We start from the raw sequence: 14,919 nt of genomic DNA, 5'->3' as shown, positions 1-14,919 counted from the left end.
TTTGTATATATTTTTTCAGTACGCAGAAGAAGAAGGAGACGGGTTGCTCAACCGGTTTTGCAGGACGAGGAAGACAATCCGAATGTTGGTGCAGACACCGTGCCCGAAACTGGTACAAAAAAAAAAGGACATGGTGGTAGGCCACGGAAGAAGAAAGTGGAAGAGGATATTGATGAAGTTATCAAGGAGCTGTTGACTGACTTCGAAGCAACTGATGGCGAGGATGAGGACCTTTTCTATGATGCTGATGGTGTCAGAAAAGAGAAGGATGGGACGTCCAAATGGTGGGAAAAAGTTGACATTAACATAGGTGAGAAAGGAGCCGATTTGGGGGATGAGGAATCTGATGATGAAAGTGATGGTCTTGCAAGTTTGCAAGAAAGTGACGCTGGCGAGGTTGGAAAAAAAGGAAGCGGTATAGACAGTTCAATCTGAAGCATGACTTGAAGATTTCAGTGACGTTTGAGCTTGGGGATCAATTTGCAGATTCAGATTCATTCAAGATGGCACTGAAGACGCATGCTGTGCAGAAAGGGTTTGATTACAACTACAAGCACAATGACACGAGTAGGGTGAGTGCAGTCTGTAAATTAGGGCATTGCTCATGGAGGATTCATGCCTTTACTGATGCTACCAGGACTTGTTTTCAAATTAAGACGTACTACCCGGTTCATATTTGTGGTAATCAATACGACAACTCCAGATGCGATGTGGAGTATCTTGTTCGCACTTATAAGAGGGACTTCAAGGATGACCCCACGTGGACACCATATGCATTGAAACAGAGGGTGAAGAGAGACCTTAACGTCGATGTTCCTATTGATCGTTGCTATAGAGCGAATAAGGAGGCATTACATCAAGTTTTTGGTAGGCACTCTAAGCAATATCGCCTCACACGGCGATATGCAATGGCAATACTCAGCACCAACCCTGGTAGTAGTGCTTTTGTACACAGAGATGGAGCATTCTTTCAGAGGATGTATATTTGTCTTGATGCATGCAAGAAGGGGTTCATACATGGGTGTCGGCCCATAATTTGTTTAGATGCTTGTCATCTGAAGGGGGACTATGGGGGGCAATTGTTGTGTGCCATAGGCAAGGATGGCAACGACGATATGTTCCCCATTGCAATTGCTGTGGCCGAGGCACAGACAAGAGATTCATGGCAGTGGTTTATTGCCATTTTATTTGAGGACTTATGCGGGCCAGATGGCAGACTTGGTTGGACTATAATGTCTGACAGACAGAAGGTATTTGGTGTAAAATACTATTTATGTTCTTATTGTATTATTTTATTCCTTTATGTTATTACATATAATTTAACATAAATTTATGTGTGTAGGGGCTTGGAATTGCGGTTGAGGCTGTGTTGCTACACGCTGAGCATCGCTTTTGTGTTCGGCACCTACATGCGAACCTCAAAGCGAAAGGCTACACAGGGAAAGCTATGAAGGATGAGTTGTGGGGGGCTGCACGTGCCTCCAATGTTTATGCGTTTGACCATCACATGCAGAATATAATGTCAATGGAGAAAGGTGCACACGATTACCTTAGTGGTGTACCTAAAGCATCATGGTCCAGACATGCTTTCAACTGCCAAACCAAAAGTGATATGTTATTAAACAACTTGGCTGAGAGCTTTAACGCGGGGATTAAGGAAGCTAGGATTAAGCCTATACTGACTATGCTTGAAGAAATTCGTCTGCAAATAATGGCACGCTTCCAGCAGAAAAGGAATGGAATCCGGTTGACGCACTACACAATATGCCCAAAGATCCTGAAAAAATTGGAGAGGTCAAAAAGTGATGCAAGGAATTGTATTAGTCGGTGGCAATGAGTTGGAGTTTGAGATTGAGGACATATACGAGCCACGGCGTTTAGTCCGGTTAGATCATCGCACATGCACATGTGGAAGATGGCAGGTGAGTGGGATCCCTTGCTCACATGCTTGTGCTGCAATTTACATGCATAAACAAAAACCAGAGGATTATTTGGATGATTATTACAAGATGGACAAGTATATGCAAGGATATGCAGCTCGAGTTTATGGCATGGAAGGTCCGCAGACATGGCCAGCTGATGATCCATGCGATGAAATCCAGCCACCTATCATTAGAAGGGCTCCTGGTCGACCAAAGATTAGTAGGCGAAAAGATGTAGATGAGCCGACTAACCCCTACAAGCTAACCCGTAGTGGATATATCGTTAAATGTGGAAATTGTGGGGGTTTAGGGCATAATTATAAAGGTTGTCATTTACCTTTGAACCCGGATCGGAAGAGGTGGAAACCAAAGAAATATAAGCCGAAAAAAGATGCTGCTCAAGCACAGGTAAAACAATTCCAACATTTGTTAACTTAATTATTATTGTACAAGTAATATAATAATTATTAAATTTTGTAGGTAGATCTTGTTGGATTGTCTCTCTGATTCTGATTGGGTGTTGGAAATTTTGTGTAGATTTTTGTAAGTTTTTGGTTTGGTAATGGAACTGATTTAGTTGTTGTTTTGGCCAAATTTAGTGGAAAGTTCTCATGCTGAAATTTATGGACATTGTTTTGATGTTCTGATTTGTGTTTAACAGATTATGGTTTAGTTTTGGGTTGGTTTCCGATTTTTGTTTTTTGGCTAAAATGAAGTTTTAGTTATTGGTCCATACCGATTGGGGAGAGTTGAACACAAATTTGTGGGTTGATTTCTTGGATATTTGTAGACATTGGCTGAAACTGAAAAAACTAAAGTAACGGATTTCTGGGGTTATTTCTGGTGGAGTTTTCGATGGAAAATGGGTGTTTTGATTGAATTGTTTGGTGGTTTGAGGATGTTTCCCTTGATTAAGGCATGATATCTCTTATTGTTTTGTGAGTGATGAAGTGTTGTTACTTGATTGGATAAATTATTACAAGTTGGATTGTGAAGATGAAAAATAATTCTTGTTATTGGTTGTTGAAGGATGTATCTTAAGAATGCTTGGTTATATTGGTTTGTTGTGGTACATAGATGAAGCTATGGAAGCTACATGTGGAATAGAAATTACTTGAAATAAAGGGTTGTTTTGGCTATTAGAATTAGAAAATATTTTTGAGTTTTGTAAATAGTGATAATAGTATGATACCCTTTGTTGGTGGGCGAAAGCATCATTTCTAGAATATGTTTATACTATGTCAAAGAGCTATTTTCCATACGTTGAGACATATAGGTTGCTGCATCTGTGATTGTTAATGCAACCAAATTTCTATGTTGGCTTTGGACGATATTGGTGTTTTGGGTTGTTATTGTGGGTAAGAGTAAATTAATGAGGTTTAAACATGCTCATTGGGTTACTAAGGTTGCTGTATTTTGAGTTACTTACATGGGTATATTCTAGACAGCTTTACTGTTGAGTTAAACTTGATGCTTATGTTGTAGGAAATAGATGTTGACTTATTTACTTGATGTCCATCTATAAGCGAGAATCATGATATCTGAATGTTCTATCAAGTTTTACATATGGTGAATAAGCATTTGTCTCATTTTTTTTTTTGTTTTAACACATTTTTTGGATCCGAACATGAACCACAGGCAGAGGCAGAAGTCCCCGGGTCATCACAGCAAAGTGTACGTACACGGCGGGCTACTCAGGCACAGGTAAAATTCAAGTTTTTTTTGTGGTTAAGAAAACTCTTATTTCACGATGATTCCCCCGCGCCCTCCCCCTTTTTTTTTAACGCATTTTTTGGATCCCAACATGAATCACAGGCAGCGGCAGAAGCCCACGAGTCATCACAGCCAACTGTGCGTACACGTAGGGCTACTCAGTCACAGGTAAAATTCAAGTTTTTAAACTCTTATTTTTTTTTTTTTTTATTAACAAAACTGTTATTTCCCGATGACTCCATAGCTGCCCACTAATATCTGAATGTTTGCAATTGGTGATTTAATTTAGTAAATTAGTCTGCAGTTTTTTTTTGTACTTAAAAAACTCATATACTTGTGCTTAATTTGTAATATTCACACTGATTTCCGGTTTTTCTTCTTTTTTCTTCTTTTTTTTTTTTTTTTTTGGTATCTGCAAATAATTATTATTTTTGTTAACGCATCCTTTGGATCCCAACATGAACCACAGGCAGAAGCAACAGCGGAATCATCACATCGTGGTAGTACACGTAGGGCTACACGTGTACTAAGAAGCCGTGGAAGTAGTGCCACGCAATGATCACAAGCTGAAACTTATCAGATCTCTTCATAGTGCCTTTTTCCCGCATACCCATTTTATAATCAAGTGATATGTCGGGTTTTTTTGGTTTTATGTTTGTAATATAAAAACATTTGGGGTATTCATTTTGGGACTTTATGTGCTTGTTAGCTTCAATGTTGTTCATTAAGCATTAAACATGTACTGTTAGTTATTGAATTACATTTTTAAATTTCGTCATCACAATTACCAATTCCAGATTGTATTAGTGGACGGATAAAATTAATTATGCCTGCAAATTATATTGTAGGGTTCAATATTTCAGACTTAAGAGCAACGTACAAATAATCATAAATTGCCGCATACAAATAAAACTAATGCATGGAAATAGTTGTTCCATAAAAGTAATCAGCCGACCTGATAATTACGAACAACCTGATAATTACGAACAAGCAGGATTTTTACGTAATTGTTACATAGAAGACATAACCATATATCCACGTGGACAACATAGGTAAGTAAACAATATCCTTGACAACAACAAAACAGATAGTCCATTTCACTGATAATAATCTAATTGCCTCAATGCCCCATCAACCTTAGACAAATCAACAGTACACAAATCACCAACAAAAAAACCAACAAATATGTTTGGATCTTTAGTTTGCCCCTAAGTAATGACACTTCACATTTCAGGGAATGAACTTGTTTATACAGCGCAGGTAGGACCTCCCTTCCGCGAGCACAGGTTTCTTTGTCATACCATTGGAAAAAAGGACATTGGCCAGCTTTCTGTAATTACACAAAAAAAAATCTGATAATTACGAACAAGCACAAAGTAATAACTATTTCGTAAAACCAAATTATCCAAATTCAAATACCTTTTTACGGTCATACATAGCACACCCATAGAATCGCCTCCCAGGATTTTTTATAGTAGTGGATGTTATAATTGGGCTTGTATGTCCGCACCTACACTGCACAGGTTCCATATCCTCTTTCACCGATGATGTCATAGATGCCGACGACATTGACTGCTCATTCTACGGTGAAACCCACAATTATTAGAAGTAATCACAATTCCCTAATGGGTTTCACTAATTAAAATTCACAAACCTTTTTCATCTTCCCATCGTAGAATTCGCTTTCATTGTCTCCTATCCCGAAATCTTTCTTCCTCCTGTTCATCTTATAATATGAACCTAACAATATATAACTGACATGTGAGAGAATAATCAAGCTCATAAAAGAAAAATAAAATCAAGCTTGCCAAAAGATTATTCTCACTTCAATTTGTAATCTAAACAATACTGGGAAAAATAATGTACCCTAAACCCTAACCGATAGATAATCACATTGTTTAAAATGTGATTCCCCTACAGAAATAGTACTGCTCAATTTGTAATCTAAACAATACTAAGTTGTTAGTGTAGTAGCTAGAGATGGTATATGAGCATAGAGGGCTCCCTACAAACATGCAAATATGCAGTGTAATCAAGCATGCAATAAGAAGAAATTAGCCATAGCATCCAACCACGTATATCATACTGCTCAATTGTAGAATGATGAAACTTCCCTAAAAAAATTTACAAAGTCATTAAAACCCAACCAACCACAATCTATCATATCCCAACAATAATACCACTTTTTTCTCCATTGAAAAATACTTTTCTTCCAAATGTTAATACTAATATGATTAACATTTCTTTCGGTAATTGACCTTTCTTCTCATCAACTAAAAAAGGTGGCAACAATATTGGAGGACCTAAAAACAAAGACATGCATAGAAAAGTATGGCAAGTATGGCATGAACTATTAGGTAAAAAAAAAAAATTCAAAAAATACTGCTCAATTGTAGAATGATGAAACTGGCGTAAACTATGCACAAAGAATTCCTATTTTCATGTCCTCGGCAATCCACCATTTGAGTAGAGAAGCAACAAAATAAAATAAATAATTATACAGATCAAACAATCCCCCTTGACCAACTTGCCAGTGCACACGAAAAAAACCAGTCTCTTTCCAGGACCACAACCAAGGTGGACCACACCCACTGCCAATCAACAATAATATTGGCTCAAAAGTGGAATATTCGACAGATGTTGGACAAAAAATGGTTGGGGATGGGGTTTCGACCAAAAGCTTCCAACACAACAAGAAAATTCAAAACACAACTATTAAAGGCTTCCATTTCAGTCAATCAACAAAACCCACAGAGAAATTTCGGAAAATACCTTCGTCGAAACCAGATTTTTCCGATTCAAAATATTGTGAATCGACGGAAACCTAGCCGGAAAAGTGACGCCGGAATTGGTGGTCCAAAATGGTGGGTACTGTCGCCGGTGGCCTCTGTCGCCGGTGGGTTCCGTCTCCGGTGGTTCTGTCGCCGGCGGAGTCTGGGTCGGTGGCGTCTGCTGCGTCGGTGGCTCGCCGCTGGTTCTATCGGGTGGGTTTCGTATGGTCCGTATGGAAGGGTTTCAAAAAAAAAGCCATCTAGTTATATAAAACTCACCGTTTTGGATGGTCCAAAACGGTGAGTTTTATATCCTACATGTCCAATGTGAACACGTAGGATACAAAAATTCCACTTAGGTGGACTTAAGTGAAACGGTTCGTTTCATTCAAATAACGGCAGTTACCAAAATTTAACGGTATGGAGTTTCTAGTAATTTCGAGTGACCCAAGGAGTAAATTTTCGAGAAAAAAAAACCCAGGGAGTTTTTAAAAAAGGCGCGTTTACCTAAGGATTTTATAGCCTGGCTCACAAAATTAATAATTTATTAATTAAATAAACTATAAATAATCTAAATTAAAATTAAAAAAGTATTTTATATTAATATTGGAATTACTCTGGAAAAAAAGAGTATCTGTCGCAGCTTTGCACAAATAAGGTCGATACGTTGTATATCAAGAATAAGCAGATATAAATTACAATGATTGCTTAAAAGGAATAGCACAATTAATACAAAACAGCAAAAAATATAAATTACAACGGTTAAGTATCTACAATTTAGTATGAAATAGTTCATTTTAACATCAACTTGCAACCACTAGATGCATTGTAACCGCCAACATAAAGGAACACTAGCAAGACAAGCAAAGCTAACACTGCTTGATACGTCATTTGTTTAAATTGGAACTTGACCGCTCTAGACTGGTTATTCGCTACCAGAGATTTCCACATCTCATCCCTAGACTGAAACATGTTTTCTAGGTGTGTTCTATACTGTGCTTGTTCGGTAGCCAACAATTTTTCAAGTCTACCAATTTCTGCCCGGGTTTGCTCTTCTATATCCTTCAAGCGTTGCATGATTCTTTTTTCGTAAGCTGTCATCTCGTTGTCAGCCCAAAGAAAGAAGCCACAATCACCAACTTGCTACAACATACAAAATTTGGAAAAAAAGTCAATAATATACCCTAAACCAAATAAAACTGGTCAAAAAATGCAAACATGGAAAATAAATGTCATTCAATACCTTATACTTTTCGCACCCATACCACTTTCTGCTGTAGTTATCATTTGTCCAGGAATACCTTACGAACGCTACAACTCCACAGCGACATAATGGACGGCCACTCGATGCATCACTATTTGCAGACATACTCAACCTTGTCATATTGTGAAGAAAACAAAGATGTAACAACAGAAAAAGATCTGGTGGTGGTAAACCGAAGAGCTTGGATGCTCAACAACCTCTTAGTAGAAAACAATCAGTCAGAAACAAAGCAACCTCACTTAAGCCCATTTTCCTTTTCTTTTATTTTATTGTATACAACGGCGGATATACAGGGGGGCGCCCCTAGTCAAAAAAATTAAAAAAAATTCTTTAAGTATTTTTAAGTTAAAATTTTGAGGGCACCCCTGAAAAAAAAAAAAAAAAAAAAAAAAGAAAAAAATCAATTTCTACTCTCAACGATCCAGCACGGCAATACGCTAAAAAAAAAAAATTAAACTTACTGCAGAAAATTGGTTAACCCATTTGCTTTATAACATCTGCAGAAAATTCACCCACTAAAAATTTCCAATAATCATAATCACTCCTCCACCATCCATTGCCAAAAAATCAAAACCCCAACAGTGTTGATTAGTTACACAGAACCACAGAGCTCCAACAATCAAACCCACCCAATGAAATTTCTCTAATCCACTCAATGTTTAGATTATACTTACTGCAGAAAATTGGTTAACCCATTTGCTTTATAAAATCTGTAGAAAATTCACTCACTAAAAATTTCCAACAATCACAATCACTCCACCATCCATTGCCAAAAAATCATAACCCCAACAGTGTTGATCAGTTACACAGAACTACAGAGCTCCAACAATCAAACCCACCCAATGAAATTTCTCTAATCCACTCAATGTTTAGATTATGCTGTTAGGAAAAAAATCAAATACAAAGCACATGTAATTTCAGGGGGGAAAAAAAAAACAAAAACTTATTAATACCGCCCCTACAAGAATTGAATCCTAACCCCGCCACTGATTGTATAGGCAAGACTTGTACCTAAGACCTATCCTAACCCCGAACACTTTAAGCATGCCCATTATTTCAACCAGAAATGCCTAGTTCCTTAACCTTGTTAAAGAAATTGATGCTTAAAGTTTCTAACTCCAAAAAGATATCTTCCCTCCCTCCCTCTCTTTTCCTGGTCAGTGGCAAACTGCAATCCTCACTTAAGTACCACGTTGCTATTAAAAATGTAAGAAACATTCTACGCTGGGTTACATGCCCTGTTGCTATTGAGGTGTATCAAAACAGGGCACGAAATATAGGAAAATGGAGGATGCCTCTCAAGCTTAAGAATATATCAAACTGTAATTTGAGTTTTATCACTCAAATTACAGGCCAGAAGCAGAAACAGATTACAGAAAAAGAAAAACGTAATAAACACACACACTCTGTAGGGGCCGGTGGAATTTTGTTTTGGGTCGTTTTTCTCCACCCATTCTCAGCCATCAACACGGCTCCTAACACCCAAAATCGCAAGTAAACCCACACCAATTTGAGCCCAAAATCAACAACTACAAATCCTATCATAAAACTTAATGTGGGTACAATATAGCACCAACAACCGAAAATCACTACAACCAACCACAATAATTTGAACCCAAAATCAACAAAATCACAACACATCCGAAATTTCCAAACAAAAACCCTCATCCAATGGGCCTAACCCCGTTTAAACTACAATGGAAACCCTAAAAAATAAACCCTAAAATTTTTGAACCCTCACAACACACCAAACAGCAACCAAAACGCCAGAAACAATGGCCCCAAATTCTGAGGAAAAACCAACCAAACCGAAAGGAATTCAACAAAGAACGACACAGGGGGAGAAAAAAAAAAGGAAATTCAGGCTCTTACCTTGTGGACGCGCACTGATTTTCCCCCTGCTCGAAACAGAGCATACGCTGAAGGCACGGTGAAACGGGAACGACTGAGGCTGTATTTTCGGGAGGGGTGGGGGTGAAACGGCAGCAGGTATTTTCGCAGGGGGATGGGTGCTTCAGGCGTTCAGGAGAAGCCACGGAGATGGAGAGTGGGCTGAAGGAATTTGAGATGCTGGGGGAAAACAGACGCTGCTTTCGGACGGTTTTGGGAGAAATATAATCAGGGGCAAAAGTGTAAAGACATATTCAGAAAAAGACAAACACAGTGTTGAGGTCGGCCTCAAGGCTGTTGCCAAACGCCCCCTAAAAAAAATGACATGTAGGAGAGAAGTTAGCCATGAGTTGGGTTTGTTTTGTGACCTTAACATTTTCCTATTATATATATATTAGATAAAATTTGGTTGAGATTGACATAATTTTTTTTTTTTTTTTTTGAAAGGTAAAACATTTCATACTCATTCATTGATAAAAGGTCGCGAGCAAGAGATCTTACAAACAAAGAAAAAGCTCTGAAGCAAATCATAGCCGAAGCTAAAGTTACAATCATCAACCAAACAGGCCAAACAAAGGCAATAATAACCGCTAACCCATAACTATTCATCAGGTTTAAGTTTAGATCAGCACCAAACAGACACAATCTAATGCATAGGTAACGCTTATTTCTCGGCCCTGAGAGCCAAAAACCCCATGCAGAAACTCATCATCCTCGACCCGAAAGTCAGGATAACGTTTACATCCACAACCCAAAGGTCTAGACTAAAAGCAAACAGACAGATCATAAAGGGAGGACAAAGACTTATTACAAACAAAAAATAGAAGAGAAAAAAGGGAAATAAAACAGAAAAGTAAATAATAAATACATGAAAAAAGGAAATATAACAAACAGAAAACCACAATATAGGGAAAATAACAGGAGAAGCACACAAAGTGGATGACAACAGCCGGAGAAGGCCGATCGTGTGCTGGCTAGAAACTGACGTGGAGGGTGGTGTTAGAAGCTCATCGCGGGGGGACGCGTGCAAAGACCCAACAACGGACGGTGGACAGTAAAGCAGGCGTGGAGGAGATCGGCGGCGCACTCAAAGAAACTAGAGGGAGAGTTTGAGTGATTCCCCCAAGAGCGGCACCCACAACGTGTGCCAAACAAGGAAAAACAACAAGAAACAACACACAAACACCACGAGAAGCAAACGACAAATAACAAGCAAAATCAGGAAGGGAAAAAAAGCCACAAAAACATAACAGAAACAAACCACAGCTGAAGTGACGGATCTGATGCAAAAGGTGGGATGGACACTGACGGATCAGAAGAGTAGGAAGGCAGGGCAAAGATAGATGGCGGTGGAAAAAGACGGCACGGTGGAGTTTGGAGAAGGGGGAGGGAGGAGGCAATGGAGTTAGGGGCATTAAGTAAATAGGCTAGCTCACCACGCGAAGGGGGCGAGGGGAGGAGAGAGACAGCCAACGTCCGTCCCTCCTCTCCAAACCTGGGCTTACCTTACCTGTGCGGCACTCTTTGACATAATTATTATAATATAAATGTAGTTTTTAGTACTATTCTATTATAAAAAATAATAATTGATAGAGTAATGGCATATATTATATTTTTATTTCACAATTATCTTATAATACTGAGGTAACAGTCTTAATTAATCTTTGAATTATCTTTTTAATAATGAGTTATATAAATATCTAATGGTGATACTAGCATGTCAATGTTGTAAAATAGTTACGAAAAAAAAATATACATTATTCTAATTGATATAGTGAGGCTCTTCGAGCAACGAATTGTCTTTCTTATGGAAATGTGCATATTTATTTGGACAAATTTTTCTTAGGTTGGATGAGCTTCCTTCCAAAATGCTTTTTGTCGCACGGTCTATTAAAATTATATGAGAGATGGCTCCTTATTCGAACAGGAGTTCCCTACCAGAGCAAAGAGCCCACTTAAGAGGTCCTCCTTCTCAAGCATGGGAAGAATCTCCTCTCATATCTTCTTTACAATCTTTTATGTCCTCCTTTTTTGGGCTGGAGATTATAAAAAAATGCGTACCTATGGTCCTATAGCTAGGGAGAGAGGGACAATGAGTGGGTTGTTTTGTAGAGAAATGCTATATTTTTCAAAACTAAAAATAAAAAATTTTAAATTTGATTTTCAAATAATGTGTTAGAATTTAATAAGATTTATTATTTTAAGAAATGTGCCACAAACTTAAGATAATAAAAAAATTGAAAGTATAACATATCTTTCTTTTGTAAGTTATTTACTAATGCTATCTTTCATTTTTTCTGTGTGCTCGCATGTTCCCATGACACCGTCAAGGGAATTTTAGTTTCTGCATTTTTGAATTCAGGTCATCTATTTTTTATTTATTTTATAAATATTTTTTTATTTTAAATAAAATAGAGGGGATCCATTTAGTTAAAACAATAGGGTATTTTTGTCCATAATAAATGTTATGGACAAAAATGCCCTATTGTTTTAACTAAATGGATCCAGAGTGGATCCTGATCCCATTATAACGGCCATGCCAGCGCGGGGGCATGAAGTGTAGACATAGATGCGCCGTCCAACTCCTCTCTTTGTAGCCACGAGGTCACCTTCTTTTGTTCCAACTTTCCGAAGGCTTTTTGTATCAAATAGCTTTGGAAACTCTGCCTCCGAGGAAGAAATTTATTCTACTCTATTGCGCCGATATGCAGAAACCTCTGACTCAGACCACGGTAAAGCAGTTCATGCGAAGTTCATCAAAGGGTCTCTTCCCTTTTCTCTTTTTCTCCGCAATCATTTACTCAATATGTATGCAAAGTGCGGCGATCTTGTTAATGGGCTCCAACTATTTGAGGAAATGCCTGAAAAGAACGTGGTGTCGTGGTCAGCTGTCATTGCGGGTCTCGTTCAACATGGCCGTCCTAGTGAAGCTCTTTCTTTGTTTTGCCGTATGCACCGAGATGGAACGACCAAGCCCAACGAGTTCACCCTCGTCAGCGCACTCCACGCATGCTCGTTGTTGGAGAATTTGACACAAGCATATCAAATTTATCCATTCATTGTTCGCTTAGGATTTGAGTCGAATATCTACTTAATGAATGTGTTTCTGACAGCTTTGATAAGGCATGGTGAATTAGCAGAGGCTTTGGAAGTTTTTGAGAATTGTCCTAATAAGGACATTGTGTCTTGGAATGCCATGATGGCCGGGTTTTTGCAGTTCTCTTATTCTGACATACCGGAATTTTGGCGTCGAATGATTGTTGGGGGATTGAGGCCCGATAACTTCACTTTTGCAAGTGTTCTTACTGGGTTGGCTGCCCTTTCTGACCTTAAGTTGGGATTGCAGGTTCATGCTCAGCTTATCAAATGTGGTTATGGTGTTGAGATTTGTGTGGGGAACTCTTTGGCGGATATGTATATTAAAAATCAGAAATTGGTAGAAGGGTTCAAAGCTTTTGATGAGATGCCAGTAAGAGATGTGTGCTCATGGACCCAGATGGCTGCTGGATGCCTGCAATGTGGGGAACCAAGCAAAGCACTTGAGGTCATTGCTGAGATGAAGAAGGTAGGTGTAAAGCCAAACAAATTTACCGTTGCAACTGCCCTAAATGCCTGTTCCAATTTGGCTTCCTTGGAGGAAGGGAAGAAAGTTCATGCCATGAGAATTAAGCTTGGAGCTGATATGGATGTCTGCGTAGATAATGCTTTACTGGATATGTATGCAAAATGTGGATGTGTGGATAGCGCATGGGCAGTTTTTTGCTTGATGAATGATCATTCTATTGTCTCATGGACGACAATGATCATGGCATATGCAATAAACGGCCAAGCTAGGAAGGCTCTTAAGATCTATGATGAAATGAGGCTGAAGGGTGTCCAGCCAAACTACATAACCTTCATTTCTGCACTATATGCATGTGGCCAAGGAGGGTTGGTTGATGAAGGATGGGAGATATTCTCCTCCATGACCAGTGATTATGGGGTCCCCCCTCAAGAGGATCACTATGCATGTATGGTAAATCTTCTTGGCCGAGCTGGGTGTATTAAAGAAGCCGAGGAATTGATCTTAAGAATGCCATTTCAGCCAGGTGTGCTGGTTTGGAAAACTCTACTAGGTGCTTGTCATGTTTATGGTGATATGGAAATTGGGAAGCGTGCAGCAAAGCAGGTGTTACATCTAGACAAAAAGGACCCTTCAACATACGTTGTGTTGTCTAACTTGTTTGCTGGTTTTAGCAATTGGGACAGCGTTGGGATGCTGAGAGAACTAATGGAAACTAGGGATGTGAAGAAAATGCCTGGATCTAGTTGGATTGAAATTGAAAAGAACCCTTCACTTCTTCCCAAGTTTGGAGGATTTATGTGAAGCAAGGTTGATTTAGAAGCCAAGTTCCTTTTCTTTTAATTTTATTAGGGTGAAGTTGCTCCATTTTTCAGCAAAAATCATGAACTATGTTTGCATGTTTGAATATCAACTATCAAAAGATGACTAGTCATCTCGAATATGCAAGATCATATGTTTTCAATTTCAATCTCTACTTACTAATATTTAACTTTTGATTAGTAAGTTGCACAAGCACCAAAATGTTCTTGAACCTACAAATCACAATCTTCTTATAGGACAAGGAGCTCCTAGTATTTCTATAGAGAAAATAAGAGAGAGAAATATCAATCTAGGATTTCTTCAGTAAACAAAGGCCAATCTCTTAAAAAGAATTCACAAGCTTAGATTTTCTTTTAGTGGATGATTGAGAGAGTAATCTCAATCTAGTAATTTTTCCTTTTTTTTGGGTTAAAGAAGTCAATGTTTAGTGTTATTGTATTGGGCTCAGCGGAGTGGGTTGTTTGTTACAATTATAAGTATTGGAGAAAGAATGAAAAGTTGCCGAAAATTTTTATTTGAATATTTCTCATAGTGGGTCGTAATTCTGATATCTTTTTTATTTTTACCTCTTCACTTATAAGTGAAATTCATTAGTCTGGAGTCACATAATGGTTTTGGGGTTAAACTAATTGATGTACAATGAGGGAAGTCAAATCCTTTTATGACATTCGAAATTGCACCCCATAAAACATATTTTAAGAACCATTCAAGTGAGCAAAACAACAAAACATAACTTAGTAATACTAATGTCAGCATCACCATTACAGACCAAATCATAATGTCAAAGATACAAGATAAATCTAGAAAATTAATCAAGCTATCAAAATAAATCCTTAAGGGTCCCCGGTCCCCAATGGTAAATTATGTACCACTATCACACGAGTGCTAGAATGGAGAAATCCTTTCGTGATGATGAGCCTCCATACAAACTATCATCTCTGGGTTAGCCACAAAGATCGACCTCATTAGATGTTA

At 38.3% G+C, this 14,919-nt stretch overlaps 2 protein-coding genes across 2 annotated transcripts; one reads left to right on the top strand and one right to left on the bottom strand.

Moving 5' to 3' along the window:
- Positions 1 to 4,755: 4,755 nt before the first annotated feature.
- Positions 4,756 to 6,483, bottom strand: LOC132185717 (uncharacterized). Its single transcript, XM_059599487.1, has 4 exons — positions 6,408 to 6,483; positions 5,290 to 5,375; positions 5,055 to 5,216; positions 4,756 to 4,965 (listed from the first exon to the last, which is right to left on the bottom strand). Exons 2-4 carry the CDS (start codon positions 5,359 to 5,361, stop codon positions 4,756 to 4,758), a joined length of 444 nt encoding a protein of 147 aa, XP_059455470.1. The 5' UTR covers positions 5,362 to 5,375; positions 6,408 to 6,483.
- A 5,591-nt stretch (positions 6,484 to 12,074) lies between these two features.
- LOC132184670 (putative pentatricopeptide repeat-containing protein At3g15130) lies at positions 12,075 to 14,133 on the top strand. The gene has a single exon (XM_059598389.1). The coding sequence runs from the start codon at positions 12,130 to 12,132 to the stop codon at positions 13,924 to 13,926; it is 1,797 nt and encodes a 598-aa protein (XP_059454372.1). The 5' UTR covers positions 12,075 to 12,129; the 3' UTR covers positions 13,927 to 14,133.
- Positions 14,134 to 14,919: the final 786 nt, after the last annotated feature.

Source organism: Corylus avellana, chromosome ca6 (genome assembly GCF_901000735.1).
Source record: "Corylus avellana chromosome ca6, CavTom2PMs-1.0".
In the NCBI taxonomy this organism is placed as follows: domain Eukaryota; kingdom Viridiplantae; phylum Streptophyta; class Magnoliopsida; order Fagales; family Betulaceae; genus Corylus; species Corylus avellana.
Note: the sequence above shows the minus strand (reverse complement) of the source record. Positions and strands in the feature narration are given on the sequence as shown.

Coding starts and splice junctions, on each gene's coding strand:
- LOC132185717 (XM_059599487.1), bottom strand. CDS start 5,361: ATGAACAGGAGGAAGAAAGATTTCGGGATAGGAGACAATGAAAGCGAA. Junction 5,217..5,289: donor ACGATGGGAAGATGAAAAAG/GTTTGTGAATTT, acceptor GTTTCACCGTAG/AATGAGCAGTCAATGTCGTC. Junction 4,966..5,054: donor CTATGTATGACCGTAAAAAG/GTATTTGAATTT, acceptor GTGTAATTACAG/AAAGCTGGCCAATGTCCTTT.
- LOC132184670 (XM_059598389.1), top strand. CDS start 12,130: ATGCGCCGTCCAACTCCTCTCTTTGTAGCCACGAGGTCACCTTCTTTT.